Raw genomic sequence first — 14,206 nt, 5'->3', positions numbered from 1 at the left:
GACAGGCCTTGTGGTAGGTGCTGGGTTATAGGAGGGGGGGTCTGTGGAGCTCAGTGAGCCACGATCCCACTTTTGCTGTCCTCTTCCAGGAACATCGTGAAAGGCATGAGGGAGCTCCGGGAGATTCTGAGGACTGTGGAGACCAAAGCGACGCAGAACTTCAAAGTGGTAATGGGACTGACTGGGGGCTGTGGCTGGTTTAGGCAGAGGTCGATTTGGGTGGGAGACAACGCAAGCCCGAGCAAGAGGTCCCTGACCCAGAGATGTCACACGCATGCCTGTGCTCACCCTCCTCTGCTCTCAGCAGACATTGCTAATTGATCCCAGAATGCTTTCCCACCAGCACCCCTGCTCATCTTCTTCATCAGGGCACTGAAGATGACTCCTAGCGTTAGAGCAGAGCTGAAATCTACCGCCATCCCTTGCACGAGCAAAACCATCTTAATGATGTGTGTGGCATTGCTCGTTTCTTCACGACCTTAATAAAGGTCATTGCCTCTCCTTTCGTGTTCCAACTCAGGTCTGTGTTCTTAGACCTTTGCTCCCCCCAAATCAGAGCCACGGCCGTGTCTCTCACTAGAATTTTGGGTGGACTGTCAATCTCTAGAAGGCGTCTGGTAGGGAGCCTCTTGTACCTGTGGCCTCCTGCCTTCTCCCACCTGGAAGGGACTTCAGTGTCCTCACTTGTAGAGCCGGAAGGAGAGAAGAAAAGAAATGGCGTAGAGCTATGCAAGGCCATCCGGGGAGGGGTGATGAGCTTCGATGCCAGGGGGACGGTGAGGGACTTGGGAATGGAAACCCGGGCCCAGCACAGCGTGCAGTGGGCAGATCTGCTAGTTGGGAACCAGGGTCACCTAGGCAGGCTGAAGAAGTTTGACCCCAGCCCGACGAGTGTCTCGATCTCTGTCAGGTGGCGGCCAAGCACCTGGCAGGGGTTCTGCTGCATTCCCTGAGTGAGGAATGCTACTGGAGTCCTTTGTCCCACCCTCTGCCTGAGTTCATGAGCAAGGAGGAGAATTCCTTCATCACCCAGAGCCTCCGGAAACCTCACCTCTATGAGGGAGACAAGTGAGTACCGCCCGCCCCGTGGTACCACACCGCTCTCTATCTCTACAGGCTCCGTTCCCTGCTGCTGGCTCTTCACTGCACCCTGCTTTCCCAGCCTCCACCCTGCCCAGTGCCAGGCGGGCATCTTAGAGACTAAGGAAAGATGGTCTCTGGTGGGGTTGGGGGAGAATTCTTCATGGCTCCCGGAAGCCACGCCTTTGGAGGTTCCTGTCTTCCCAGCCCACCCCTCTATGTGCCAGTTGATGGTGGAGTCTGTAGTCCCCGGCAGGGCCTCTTGCTTTCTCCCTGTGCCTCGCCTCAGCCTGGGGATGGATGGGCCATTTCTTCTGCAGGATGGCAGCAGCCTTTCAGGTTCAGAACTCTGGGGCTAGTTAAGAGCTGCACATGGTGTTCGGTGCCTGTGAATTATGCAGGAGAAGGGTCACCTTACCAGGCTGATGTTGACTCGGGGCACAAGGACTGCTTGGGGGGCCAGAGGTGCTGTCGGTGTGGGCTGGGCTGCAGCCAGGAATGCTGGAATGCTGCTGTCTTTTCCAGCCTCTACTGCCCGAAGGACAACATAGAGGAGGCGCTCTTACTGCTGCTCATCAGTGAGTCCATGGTAAGCCCCAGGTACCACTGACCCCAGGGGATTGGGGTTGTGGGGAGTGCTGGGATAGATGCAGGGTATCCATGGTCTAGTCAAGCTCTGCCTCCCAGGGATGCCCTGAAGGTGTGAGCTTCTTGGCCCTGCTTCCTTCCCTCCCTTTCCTTCCTCCCTCCTCTTCTCTCTCTCTCTCTCTCTCTCTCTCTCTCTCTCTCTCTCTCTCTCTCTCTCTCTCTCTCACCCTCTCATCCTGCAAGTCTGGCTCATCAGTCTTAAGTTTGGCCACGCTAGCTATGCTGGGCTATGATGAGAGACCCAATGTCCCAGGTGGGTAGGGACTGAGTGCATGTGAAATCCCCTTCTGGGATTACAAAAAATTGATGATCACAAACAAGTCAGCAGTGTGAGCTGAGCAGCTAGGTGCTGTGACTGATGTAAGAGAACAGGCAAGGAGCTGAAGGAGTATGCATTTTGGAGGCACAAGACCTGGATTGGGGCTCTGGCGCTGTACTCATTAGCTGAGGGCCGGGGACAAAGCATTCAATCCTTCTGTGTCCCAGTTTCCTCTTCCTAAGATGGTGATAACTCAGAGGTAAGTTTGGATAGAATTCTTGCGACAACTATTGATTATCTGTCTTGTGCCTGGTCCTGTTCTAGAAGCCAGACATGTGGCGGCAAGCACAATGGAGCCAGGCCCCTGACCTCATGACGCTCGGATTTTGGTCAGGGGTGGTGGTCATGAATAGTGAATGATTCCGGTATCCAGGCTATCTGTGTTTGCATACTATGGAGAAATAGGCAGTGGGGACCCATCTCCCGTACCCTGGGCAGATGCGTATGTGAGAGTGTGCATGCATACATGCCCATGGTGACCACAGTAGTAGGCACTGTCTTCAGAGTACTGTGGAGACTCCTCGAAGGAGAACATGGCGTGGTCAGGTAGCCCTGGAGGTGTGAGATGAAGGATGGACCTCTTGTACCAAGGGAAGCTCAGAAGGGAGGAATGTGGATTGTAGAAGTCAGGAGTAAGGGGGTATGTCCATACAACTGGGTCCAAGTCCTTCAGCTCTGGAGTCCATCGGTGCTGCGGAACTGGGACAGCCAGCCGAGAAACAGGTCTCTTAGATGTTGCATCTGAGAAGTAGAGGTTAAGAAAACGAGACGCCCTGAGCTGGGCCGTTCGGTGATCACAAAAGAGTGTTTCTTTGGGTGTCTGTGTGGGTCGTGCCAGGGCTTGTCCAGGGCACTTGGGTGGGTTACCTGTGGCTGCACAGGTCTTCTGGTAAGCAGACATGAGGAGGGAGACTGGTCTGCAGGGCAGGGAGACTGCCCTTCCTCAGCCAGGCTAGGCCAGGATGTTCTAGATCTGAACATTGCTGTGTAAAGGGCATCTGGAACCTGGGTACCATCTGAGTAGGCATTGTCATTAAAGCCACGCTGAGTGCATGCTTGTGCAGTGGGTAAGTGTTGCTTCGGGGTGGAGAGACACCTAGCTGCGTAGCCGGATTTGGAGACGGAAGTACCGAGTGTCAGATTTGTTTGTTAGGGAGCTGGAAATGGTTCCTTCCTCTGAGCACAGACTGAATCTCCGTTTTGAGTTTTAGAGTCTTGCTGTAGACTCTTGGAACCCCTCCACCTGGCCATGGCATCACCTATACCCTCCTGTGAGACTGTACCCCCCCGTCTCTGAAGACGTGGGCAAATGTCACCCTTGTGTGCCAAGGGGTACAGTGTAACTTACATGTAGACCTTTCTCTGCTAGGGGCCAAGGGGGCTATCCTCACTGGGTAAACATTATGTTGAATCATATGAAATTACCTATTTTCAATTATTTATGGCTTACAAAAACAAGTATCAGGGCTGGGGATGCCGCTCTGGGGTGAGAGCACTTGTCTAGTATGTACAAAGCCCTGGGTTGTCCCCAATATGACGTGAAACCTGCCTTTTGTCTATAATATCAGCGCTCAGAAGGTGGGTTCAAGAGGGGCAGGGGGGATCAGAAGTTCAAGGTCATTCTCAGATTTAAAAAAAAAAGAGAGAGAGAGAGATTTGGTACCAATGTAGGCTACCTGAGAACCTGTCTCCAAAAGAAGAAGGAGAGTAAAGGACTGTTGATAGTTTCATTCAGGTCAGATTAATGCTAGTGTGTCTCCATTTTACAGAAGAGGAAATAAGGGAAGGGTCCCAGGGTATCTTGGTCAAGGTCACATCACAATGAGCTTTGTGTTCATGATATGAGCCACGCTGATGTCACTAACTAGTTTCTACAAGCACAAGACCCAGACCCCAGGCTCCTGGATCTCAGTCATGGCTCTGCCCCTGTTCCTTATTCTGTCATCCATAAATGTGCCAATGAGGTAGTTTTGGAAATAAAATGTGTGACGTCTTGGGAGAGTTTGTTAACAGGGCAGGGCCAGGGTCGCTGTTGTCTGTCTCCTCAGAAGAGAGTGAGGCGGTTGACTTGGCCAACTTTACGAAATCTAGGGTCACCTGGGAGGGGGATCTCCATGAGACAATGTCCAGATCGGATTGGCCTGTGGGACTGTTTGTGGGGGAATGTCTTGATTATATTAGCGGGAAGGCCTGCTCATTGTGGGGTGACGTCATTTCCTGGGCAGGGATTCAGGACTGTGAGAATGGAGGAACTGAGCGCTGACAGACATGCATGTGTTCCCTGTTCCTGGCTGTGCATGTGATGGAACCAGTTCCCTCATGTTCCTGGGGCTATACATTCCCTGCTATGATGAACCGGAACCTGGAATTGGGAACTAAAATAAGCCCTCTGTGTGTGTGTGTGTGTGTGTGTGTGTGCAAGACAAGGTCTCACTATATAGCCCTGGCTGCCCTGGAACTCACCATGTAGACCAGGCTGGTCTTGAACTCACAGACATCTGCCTCTGCCTCTCAAGTGCTAGGATTAAAGCCATGTGCCACTACATCCCACTGGCCCTTTCTCTTCTGTCTTCAGTTGCGCTTGTCACATACTCCCCACCCCCACCCCCACCCCCAGTGGCTTCTTCTGGATCAGAGCAGGGACCGGAGCTCAGGTGGCTCTCCTTTAAGGTTATCGACACCACTGGCCCAGATACCTTAAGCTGCCCTAAGTCTCAAAGCAGAGAATGGCCTGTTACTAGACTGTGGCCCACACCCGGAGCCTGTGAGTTTCCCTGAACGTAGACCTTTCTCCAAGCAGCTCTTCCTTTTTGCCTTGAGCGTAGCCTGATGACTTGTCCAGGAGACGCAGAGCTCCACGCTGGCTAGTCAAGTACAGCCTTGTAGCATGCTAGGTAAAGAGGCTGCATGGTTTGGCTTGCATGGTTGCTAGGGAGAGGTACCTGCTCGGATTGGCTGATTTGTTTCCTCTTGCCCACAGCAACCCCATCAGACATTTGGAAATGAGGGATTTGGGGAGGTGATTCCTAAGGCAGCAGGAAGTAACACTGACACACTGGCCAGGCTTGAGTTTCTGAGACCTTAAAGCCCATCCGGTAGTGACACGCCTCCTCCAACAAGGCCACACCCACTCCAACAAGGCCACACCTCCTAATAGTGCCTCACCCCATGGGCCTATGGGGCCATTTTTATTCAAGCCACCACAGCTGGCTTGGAACTCACTATGTAGACCAAGGTAGGCATTGAGCTCACAGAAATCCACCTGTCTCTGCCTCCTGTGTGCTGGGATTAAAAGCATGCACTACCACGCCCAGCACATTCTTTTTATTAATTAACTTATTTTATTTTTGTATATGTGGGCATGTACACATCATAGCATGATTCTGGAGGTCAGAGGACAACTTGTCAAAGTCATTTCTCTCTTTCCACCATGTGGGTGCTGGGAATATCAGTCAATATTGCAGGGCGGTGGCAATCCCAGCACTTGGGAGGCAGAGGCAGGCGGATCTCTGTGAGTTCGAGGCCAGCCTGGCCTACAGAGCTCATTCCAGGACAGCCAGGGCTGTTACCCAGAGAAACCCTGTCTCTTGCTGACTCCTCCAGCTGCACTGGTGATCAGCCAGAAGATGAACTGAACTGTCAGCTCGTGCTCTAACCCCTCAGTTCATCCTAAGGTTCCATGAACTTTTAGCATGGCCTCTGTGCGCCTGAGGGATTTTTCCCATCTCTGCTGCTGGCTCGTTTTAGCTGCAGATGGCAGGCTTGTAGAGAAACCTCTAGAGCGGCCGCTGGCAGCCTCGGCTGTGACTTTGCAGCCACTCCTGCCGTGCCAGCCCACGGTCACAGTCACCGTCACTCCCCAACCCCAGGATGTCCAGAGCAGGCATCTGGCAGAGGGTGTTTGTGGGTTTCTGAATGCTGTAGCCCGCTTTTACGGTTGGGAACTCGGAATAATTGCATGGGGTCCACGTGCGTGTCTGGTGCCAGGATATGGCTTTTGTTATGTGCTAACCTGTGTGGTCAGATGATGGAACCATGTCTTCCAAGAGATAAACAGAAACCCACCAGCGTTTTCCCAGTAACATAGGGATTTGATTTATAACTGGTTAAGAATTGTGTTTTGGACCTACTTTTTTATCTTTCGGGCTAAAAGAGCATGTCAAATTCCACTCACTCGTATCTATACATCTACCAGTCTACCCACACTCATCCATGCATGCATCTATTTGCCCACCCACCTGTCCATCCACTCACCCGCCATCTTTCCAACAGTCGATTCCCGTTCTCAACACTGTTTATCCCTTAATCTTATTGAGCAGCTTGGCTGGGCTGGACCGTGCTCGGCACCGTCTATAAAATAATGAAACAATCCGAAGTGCTGATCTCTAGTGCACTCCCACGTAGTGCAGGGAGTGCAGAAGCCAGCTAAATCCTTGATCCCTTTTTTGTTGAGCCGGAAAAGAATGCATTGTTGGTGTGGCCTCTCAGAACTGGAAAGGTACAGAGGCCTGATATGGAGCAAGTGTCGGAGGCTGGGGGTGTCGCTGGGACTGGGTCCCTGCACCTTAACAAACTAGTTCCGTGATGTACTCAGTAGCAGGTACCTAGCTCTGTGGGTCTTGTACTTATCACTCATAGCAGAGCTAGAGTCTTCTCTCTCTGAACCTGTTTTCTCATCCGTCAGATGGAGTTAATGAGGTCTCCGTGGAAGGAGTTTGGGTGGATTAAATAAGAAAATGAACACAAAGCTGTCTCTTCGGTTTGTTCAATGCATGTTTTTGTCCTGGGGGCAGGGAAGGCTTGATTCTGACTTAGTTGCCTTTGGAAACACGTAGGTTTTAATCGAGTTGGGAGGTTGAGGTTATTAGTCCGTCGTCTTAAAGGAAAGGGCTTCCTAGGCGTGCTTCCATCTGGGACTCGGCGATGAGACACACGGCGTCCTAGCTTTTGGCACTTCACTCTTCTCTGACACAAGGCCTTGCTCTGCAGAAGGCTGCCAGCTCAGAGCCCGTGGTTCAGTACCCGTGACAGGAAGACTGTGACATCTGCCACAGGAACTGTGTCGCTGGGTAGATGAAGCCTGTGACAGAGCACAGAAGCTCTTTGCTCTCTGGACCGGTAGCTCAAGAGCTGGTGGTGGTAATCATGTCTGCCAGTGGGGGACACCGGCAGGAGCCGCACACGATGGTGTCCTCCAGGGAGGGGGAGCATCAGTGGGCACAGATGCTCCCTGGGTCCTTTTTTCTGGGGTGACTATTGGGGTGTCAGTAGGCCCCGAGGCTCTCTTGCTTGATGGAGAAGCTGACTCTGAAATCTCTGACCAGGGCTTTGGGCATCTTGCTTTAGGACCCTGTTCTTTGCAAAGAGACAGCACCCGAGACTTCACTGGGGAGACCCTGTCTGCATTTTGCTTTGGTTCCTTCTTCCGAAAAACCAGCCCTGGTAGTATTGAGACTACTGGACATGTTCCCAGAGGAACCTGGAATCAGGGAAGCAGCCAGGGTGAAACCAGGGTGTCTGGATTTCAGTGGGGTCTCTGCCCTCAGTGTGTGTTGGTCCGTTTACTGGTCTCCCTCAGCTTCCCTCAGTCTTCTGTAAAATAGGATGAGCATTGGCAAGAGGGCGTGGGAATGATCAGATGCCACTTAGAAAGTGCTTCATTTACCCCACTTAGATGGTCCAGGTCTATCTAGGTCCAGGATTAAGTGGAGGACGGGGCTCTTCAGAGCTGAGCTGTATCCAGCAGAAATTGAGAACTGTTGGGATAATTGACCTGGTAGACAGGAAAGCTGCAGGGCCTAGATGGCTCTGGATGTCCATCTCCAGGGGCTCAGAGCCCTCCCAGGGAAGGTTATACTTGTTTCACTGACGTTGGGGTTCATGGGCCAGATAAGTTGATGGATGTGAGAATTCCCTTCCAGAGAAGGTAACGCAAGGCCTGCACCTAGGGAAGGCGTCTCAAAAAGAGTTGGGCCTGCCTGAGGAAAAGAGGATTCCTGTTTTTGTCTCAGGGACATTTGTCCAAAGAGCAGTGGTGGGTTCTGGTGGGGTGTGGAGCTGTTAGATGATTGGTGTGTGGCTGGTTATCCTGGACAGGTTATCCTGGGAGAATGACCAGAAGGAGAAAGGTGAGGAATAGGGACACCTCTGGGGGTCCTGCCTGGGGATCAAATGCTCCACTGAACTGAGGGTAGAGCATCCCATAGCAGGAGCCAGAGGCTGGTGTGGGAGTCACAGCAGTGAGTAGTAGGCAGGGTGGGCAGGGAAAAAACCCAGGGAGAGTATCCACCTTTATCCCAGGAACGGCACAGGGGACGGCGGGGGACGGCAGGGGACAGTGGGGGACAGTGGGGGACACAAAAGGCAGCTCAGTCGCTGTATCTACTCTAGCAAGTACATTCACATTGCTGCGCTGGGTCTGGAAGTCTTCATTGGCTCTGAAGTTTTCCCAGTGAAAGGACTCCGAGGCCGTGTATGTACATAGGGAAGGGAAAGAATGTGGTTGGGACTAAGTGGATGGGCTACTTATGAAGCCTGTGGGGCTGTGTGCCTAAGGGCAGTGAGCCCAGGGTAGAGGGATGGGGAAGGCTGGGGCGCCCCTGGGAACGGACTGTAAGCCTAGTGGTGGTGTCCCGTGCCTCTGAGGTTTGTTCTGGCTCCTGAGCCACACGTGAATTCATGCTCCTTTGTGGCTTACTAGCCAGCCCTAGGACTGACTTCCTTTTTTTCTGCTCCAGTTTCCCTACCCAAACCCGTTACCGTGGTTACATACACAGGCACTGCCCAGCAACCAACACTAACCCAGCTTTTTTTTTTTTTTTAGCCCTGCCCCCAAAGCCATGGTAACAGCTGGGCAGACTTCTGCTTCTGGCTGTCCTGTGGGAACCATGGTCCCCTCTTGTACAAAAAACACTAAGGATCCACAAGAGCATGTCTTCATTGCTGTCTGTCCGTTAAGAGGCCAGGTCATCTGGAGGACTTGCTCTGTCTTATGTTCCATCTGCTCCAATAACACCCAGTTCTGAAAATCCACCCCTCCTCCCCACCAGACACACCCAGAGGCCTGTCCTCTTAGAGGATAAGGTCTAGGGTAGACAGAGAAAGGAATCTCTGTGCCAACCCAGAGTCGTCTGCCTGGGGTATTGCTCTCCCCACAAAGGTGGATTTTTGAAGCTCTGTGTTCAAGGAGCTCAGGTGAGAAATGGCGTGCCCTGCCGCAGGGAGTGACGAGCCAGCTGGCCGGGGCTGCCAGGGCCCTGGTGTGTGCCTGTGATGCAGAGAAGTGGGTCAGCTGCAGGAAAGCAGCCACCTGAGCTGAGAGTTGCCAGCAGGCTGACACAGAGAACCGCAAAGCGACCAAACTCAGCTGAGCCTTGAAGACAGGAAAACAGCAGGGAGTGTTGTGTGGCTGGTGAGAAGTCAGTTAGGAGGGCCGCCAGGGAAAGGAGTTTAAGTGTCACCCTGAGGGAATTAGTGACAGCATACTCCTCACTACCCCACCCCCCAACATGGCTTCTGTGCAGGGTCGATTCCTCAGTCCTCGGATATGCCCAGCAAGGGTCCCTCTACCTCAGGAGAAGCCACCCCTACGGAACACTGGCCTAGCTATCCCTTCCGTCCTGAATTCTTCCTCCTACCCAAAGTCTAGATTCCAGTATGCATGCTCCTCCCGAATCGCTGTGCTTCATGCTGTCTTCCTCTTCCTGCTGCCCGGAGGAGCCCACTCACCCACGGTCCCCACTGGGTGCCTGGAGCTAAGAGCTGCTGGAGGTGGAGGAGTGGAGAGGCATATTGCGAGGGATGGGAGGCAGGCTGTGTTCCCACGTGGCTGTGGGGGCGGGTCTCTCCGGGAGGCAGAGGGATTTCTTGGAGCTTTCTCTTCCTTAACTGTTTGCAGTTCCTGGCTCGGTGTATCAGGTTGGCTCTAGCATTGATCTTTCTGAGGGTTTCCTGCCATTACTGGCATCGTCTCCCAGGCATCCCCTCGTCGGCCATCTGTGTTTTGTGAGGAGGAGGAGGAGGAGGAGGAACACTGATCACAATCATGGCTGAAGAGGCACCTGCCCAGATCCATGGCCACCAGTCTATCTCCCTACCTCAGATGCCCCTTAGAGTATTAGTTCTTTGGGGCTAGGAGGCCTGTTAGCTTCTAGGGGCCTCTAAGGGAACACATTTCAACCCAGGGCCTTCAAGTAAGGGTATTCCTGTCTCCTCAGCCACTGGCTCATGGGAGCCCCAGTCCCTTGCCTGCAGGAGAGAGGGTGGCTCTGTGCAGAAGGAGGCCGTGAGGAGGGCTGGTGGGCAGGATGGGGCCTGGGCTCTGGTGGGATACTGAGGTTTCAGGGCCAATTGTGTTCTATGTAGCAGGCCAGTCCTTGGCTGACAGCCTGTGGGGAGCAGAGCAGGTTGAGGCAGGGAGGGTGATGTTAGACAAGGACCTCTTTGGCAGAAGGAGAGGGGTTGGAGAGGGGACGCTGGGAGTTATCGGCAAGAGTGTGGGGCCCTGAGCTCAGCTTTGCCAAGCGCGGCCACGAGAGTGTATGAGAGTCCTTTCAGGCCCCGGGATGCCCCTGCTCTGCAACTGTTGTGACTGATCAGTTACTCTGAGATCTTGGAAGAAGGAAGAGTGAACATTACTGAGAGAGGGCATTAATGATAATACGTTTGAAGCAGAGCGGGAGTGTTGAATGTCACCAGGTGATAAAGTTAGATAAACGCTTGTAGCTGTACCACTGTCCTTGAAACTTCTCTGTAGGTTTGAAGTCTTGCAGAGTTCCATAATGAATAGGAGGACCTTGAGCCTTAGGATGGCACCCCCACACTCATCTGGACCAAGGGTTTTCTGTCTTTGGAGAGAGCTTTGTGGGTTTAGGGGAGGTCGTTTCTGAGAGAGTGGTCAGTTACCTGGCTGTGGCAGTAGTGAAATGTGACAGTGAGTGACTTTGCAATATGGGACCTGTGATGCTAGGTATCCCCACCATCTTTCCCAAACCACCTCCCACCCACAGGCAACTCGGGACGTGGTACTGAGTCGGTCACCAGAGCAGGAGAAGGACCGGAAAGTGAGCCTGCAGAATGCATCAGCCATCTATGACCTCCTGAGCATCACACTGGGCAGGCGCGGCCAGTACGTCATGCTTTCTGAGGTAGGGTCAGCCGCCCTACCTCCCTCACTTCCTGGGAGTTAGGTCATTCGTAAAGGGAATCACATGAGGTGACATCTGTCTTTGCTCGCTTGCCGCTTGTGTCTCGGTCTGGCCTGCCTCTTCCTAGCGTTGTGACATTGGCAAGCCACCCTAGCCTCAGTCACAGATTCATTATCTATGGGGTGGGGATTATTAGAGATCTCCCCTCAGGGTGGTTGGGAAAAATAGGTAAGTTGATACATGCAAAAAGCTGAGAGCCCCACCATGTCCCATGATAATAAACACTAGTTGTTATTTTTATTGGGTGGTGTCCTTCAAAAACATGGTCGCAAATCGGATGTCATTTGCATGTCAGAATGACCCTATGAGATCATCCCTGTATTATGGAGGTGGGAACCAAGGCTGTAGAGATGTGAAGCATTGCGCGGCAATGCCACGGCAGGGACTGGATTACCCCTGTGTTTCCAACAGGAACGAAGCTGCCCTGCAGCTCTCTGAAGGCAGTGGCTTGGGTAGTGGGGCCAGTGCTGACCGACCACTTCTTCCTCCCCAGTGCCTAGAGCGAGCCATGAAGTATGCATTTGGAGAATTTCACCTCTGGTACCAAGTGGCCCTCTCCATGGTAGCTTGTGGGAAGGTAAGGCCCAGGGCTGTGGGGGTGGGGGTTAAACTCTGGATTCTATGGATTCTGAGGGACCTCCGGTCCCTCCCAGGGGTTTCTCGGCGTTAGATGCCGGAGAGATGTGTGTTGACTGGGAACTGACCCAGTATTGCTATGACTGACTGTGAACGTGGATGGGGAAGGCCCTGTATAATACGTGCTCATGATGGCGAGTGTGCCCACATGCAGGTATGAGCTTGGATGCTTCTCTCTTCCCTATGGTCCACCACAAGCGTATCACAGCATCTCTGCTGGTGTGGCTCTAGGAGAGAGGAACTCTGCTCCTGCCCCCAAGAAGGCCTGCCTGTGAGTTGGGAACTTGCCTAGGAGGGAGAGCTGTAAGGTGGAGTGGGAATCTGGAGGGGAGACTATGTGACGGATGTAGTGAGAGGTACCTGGGTGGGGTCAGCAGAAGAAGCGAGCGCTGCCCGGAGCACGCGGCAGGCACCAGGGCAGGCGTTCGCCCTCCATCTGCCCGGCCCCTACTCCGGCATCCCTGATTTTCTCTCCGATCAGAACTACACTTATGTAAGCCTCTATTTTAAGCAGCGACATGAAAGGAAAACCTTTCCGGAGCCGGGGGCCGAGGGAGCTGGGGCTAAGGATGCTATGAATGCAGGAAATAAGGTGGCATGAGCTCGTAGATGGTTCCAAGAGCTGTAAATACCCACGGCCCTTTCGTGGGGCTGAGGGAATCCCTCGCCCCCTGGCCCATCTGTGCCACATTCCATTTCTAGCCCCACAGCCGTCTCTGAGGAGGGCCCTCCCAGTGTGCCAGTGCCGCCTCCACGGATGGAGGAGTGCCAGGCAGCCCTGGGTCTCTGCAGTAAGACAGACCAGGGCCTGGCAGGGAGGGGGAGGAGGGACCAGGTGCTGCAGTCTTGTTAGACTGCAGGGAGAGGCTGCCGAGCACAGCCAAAGTCAGCGGGGAGTCTCCTTGAGCATCCTTTGCTGGGCATCTGTCTTCGCAGCCACCTCCCAGAGCATCTTGAAGTCACAGCATGACCTTACTGGCTCTGCCCGGTAGGGTGTTGTCGGATCTCAAGGAGAATTCAGAATACAGACAGGGCTGGCCTTGCAGGATTAGAGGCACTCCCAGGCACCTGGCAGGATCATATAAGTAGATGGGGGGGGGGGGTGGAGTGTGAACCAGGGAGAGGGCCAGAAAGATGAACCCGGAGTAGGTGCGTAGGACTTGAAGGCACCAGCCTGTTACTGCCTAGGTAGTAATGGTAGGCTGGGGAGGTGTGGCTGGAGCTTATGCCGATCCTTCTTCCTGCCATCCCCAAACAGGAAACACCTTTAGCCTTAGAATATCAGTGATGGAGACAGCCTAGAGCAGGGCACTGTTCTGTGGATTTTTTTTTTTTTTTTGGTTTTTTTTTTTTTTGGTTTTTTCGAGACAGGGTTTCTCTGTGTAGCTATGCGCCTTTCCTGGGACTCACTTGGTAGCCCAGGCTGGCCTCGAACTCACAGAGATCTGCCTGCCTCTGCCTCCCAAGTGCTGGGATTAAAGGCGTGCGCCACCACCGCCCGGCTGGATTTTTTTTTTAAAGCTATTGCCTTTAAAACACAAAACAAAACAAAACCCACAAACTATCCATGGAAGTTAGCTTTAATTTTGAGGGAGTTCCTGGAGAATCCAGCCTCAGGAAAAGACACCACAATTGTCTGGGGACTTGAGGGGTGTCCCACCCCCTTATGGAGAAGCTGGATCCTAAGAGGTCCAGACAGCTTAGCATCCCGCCTCTGGGAAACCGTTCCCTACTCTGGCTCCTTGGTGATCCCGCAAGGTGGGCGGGCGTAGGGAGTTGGAGTGGTCAGTGAATTCCTTATATGTGAGGCTCCACCCATCATGCACTCGGTGCACTGTGAGATTGTTCTGTAAGGAGGGAATCCTGCCTGCCAAAACCATTGACCTGACTGCCCTGGGCAGACCTCAGGGGAGTGGCCAGAGCTTGCCTTTGCCGAGGCCAAGGTGGGGATCCAGGTTCTGCACCTTCCAGAAGGTGCAGCCGGGTAGATATAAATATGCCTGGTGTTTCGCCCCACGGGGATAACGGATGAGTTCTGTGGCATGATTTAGGTCGTCCCCTCTCTTGGTCTCCACGAGGCAGTTGCATTGGCTGCGTTGCTAGGTAACCAGCATGACAGGGGGAAAAAAAGAAGCCGGCTGCTCCTACTGCTGGGTCCTCAGACGGCTCCTTAAATAGCAGTGTTTTTTGGTCTGCGTGGGGGTGGGGTGGGAAGGGGTGGGTGGATTGGGGAGGGTCAGGACTAGAGAATCTGGTGTTTCCAGAATATGCAAAGGTCAGCACAGCCTAAGGAAAGCTGAGGAGAAGCCTGAGGCTT

The 14,206-nt window shown here is 53.3% G+C and overlaps 1 protein-coding gene across 1 annotated transcript in view; it reads left to right on the top strand.

Moving 5' to 3' along the window:
- Positions 1–14,206, top strand: part of Ttc7a (tetratricopeptide repeat domain 7A) — a 97,433-nt gene that overhangs the window by 31,260 nt on the left and 51,967 nt on the right. Inside the window, exons 5-9 of the mRNA XM_059248720.1 lie at positions 90–168; positions 911–1,068; positions 1,606–1,669; positions 11,056–11,193; positions 11,747–11,830. Of these exons, the coding sequence (XP_059104703.1) occupies positions 90–168; positions 911–1,068; positions 1,606–1,669; positions 11,056–11,193; positions 11,747–11,830 (523 nt within the window). The remainder of the gene's footprint in view (positions 1–89; positions 169–910; positions 1,069–1,605; positions 1,670–11,055; positions 11,194–11,746; positions 11,831–14,206) is intronic.

This window comes from Peromyscus eremicus, chromosome 22 (genome assembly GCF_949786415.1).
Source record: "Peromyscus eremicus chromosome 22, PerEre_H2_v1, whole genome shotgun sequence".
Lineage (NCBI taxonomy): Eukaryota > Metazoa > Chordata > Mammalia > Rodentia > Cricetidae > Peromyscus > Peromyscus eremicus.
The sequence above is the reverse complement of the archived record's forward strand: the minus strand, read 5'-3'. Positions and strand labels throughout refer to the sequence as shown.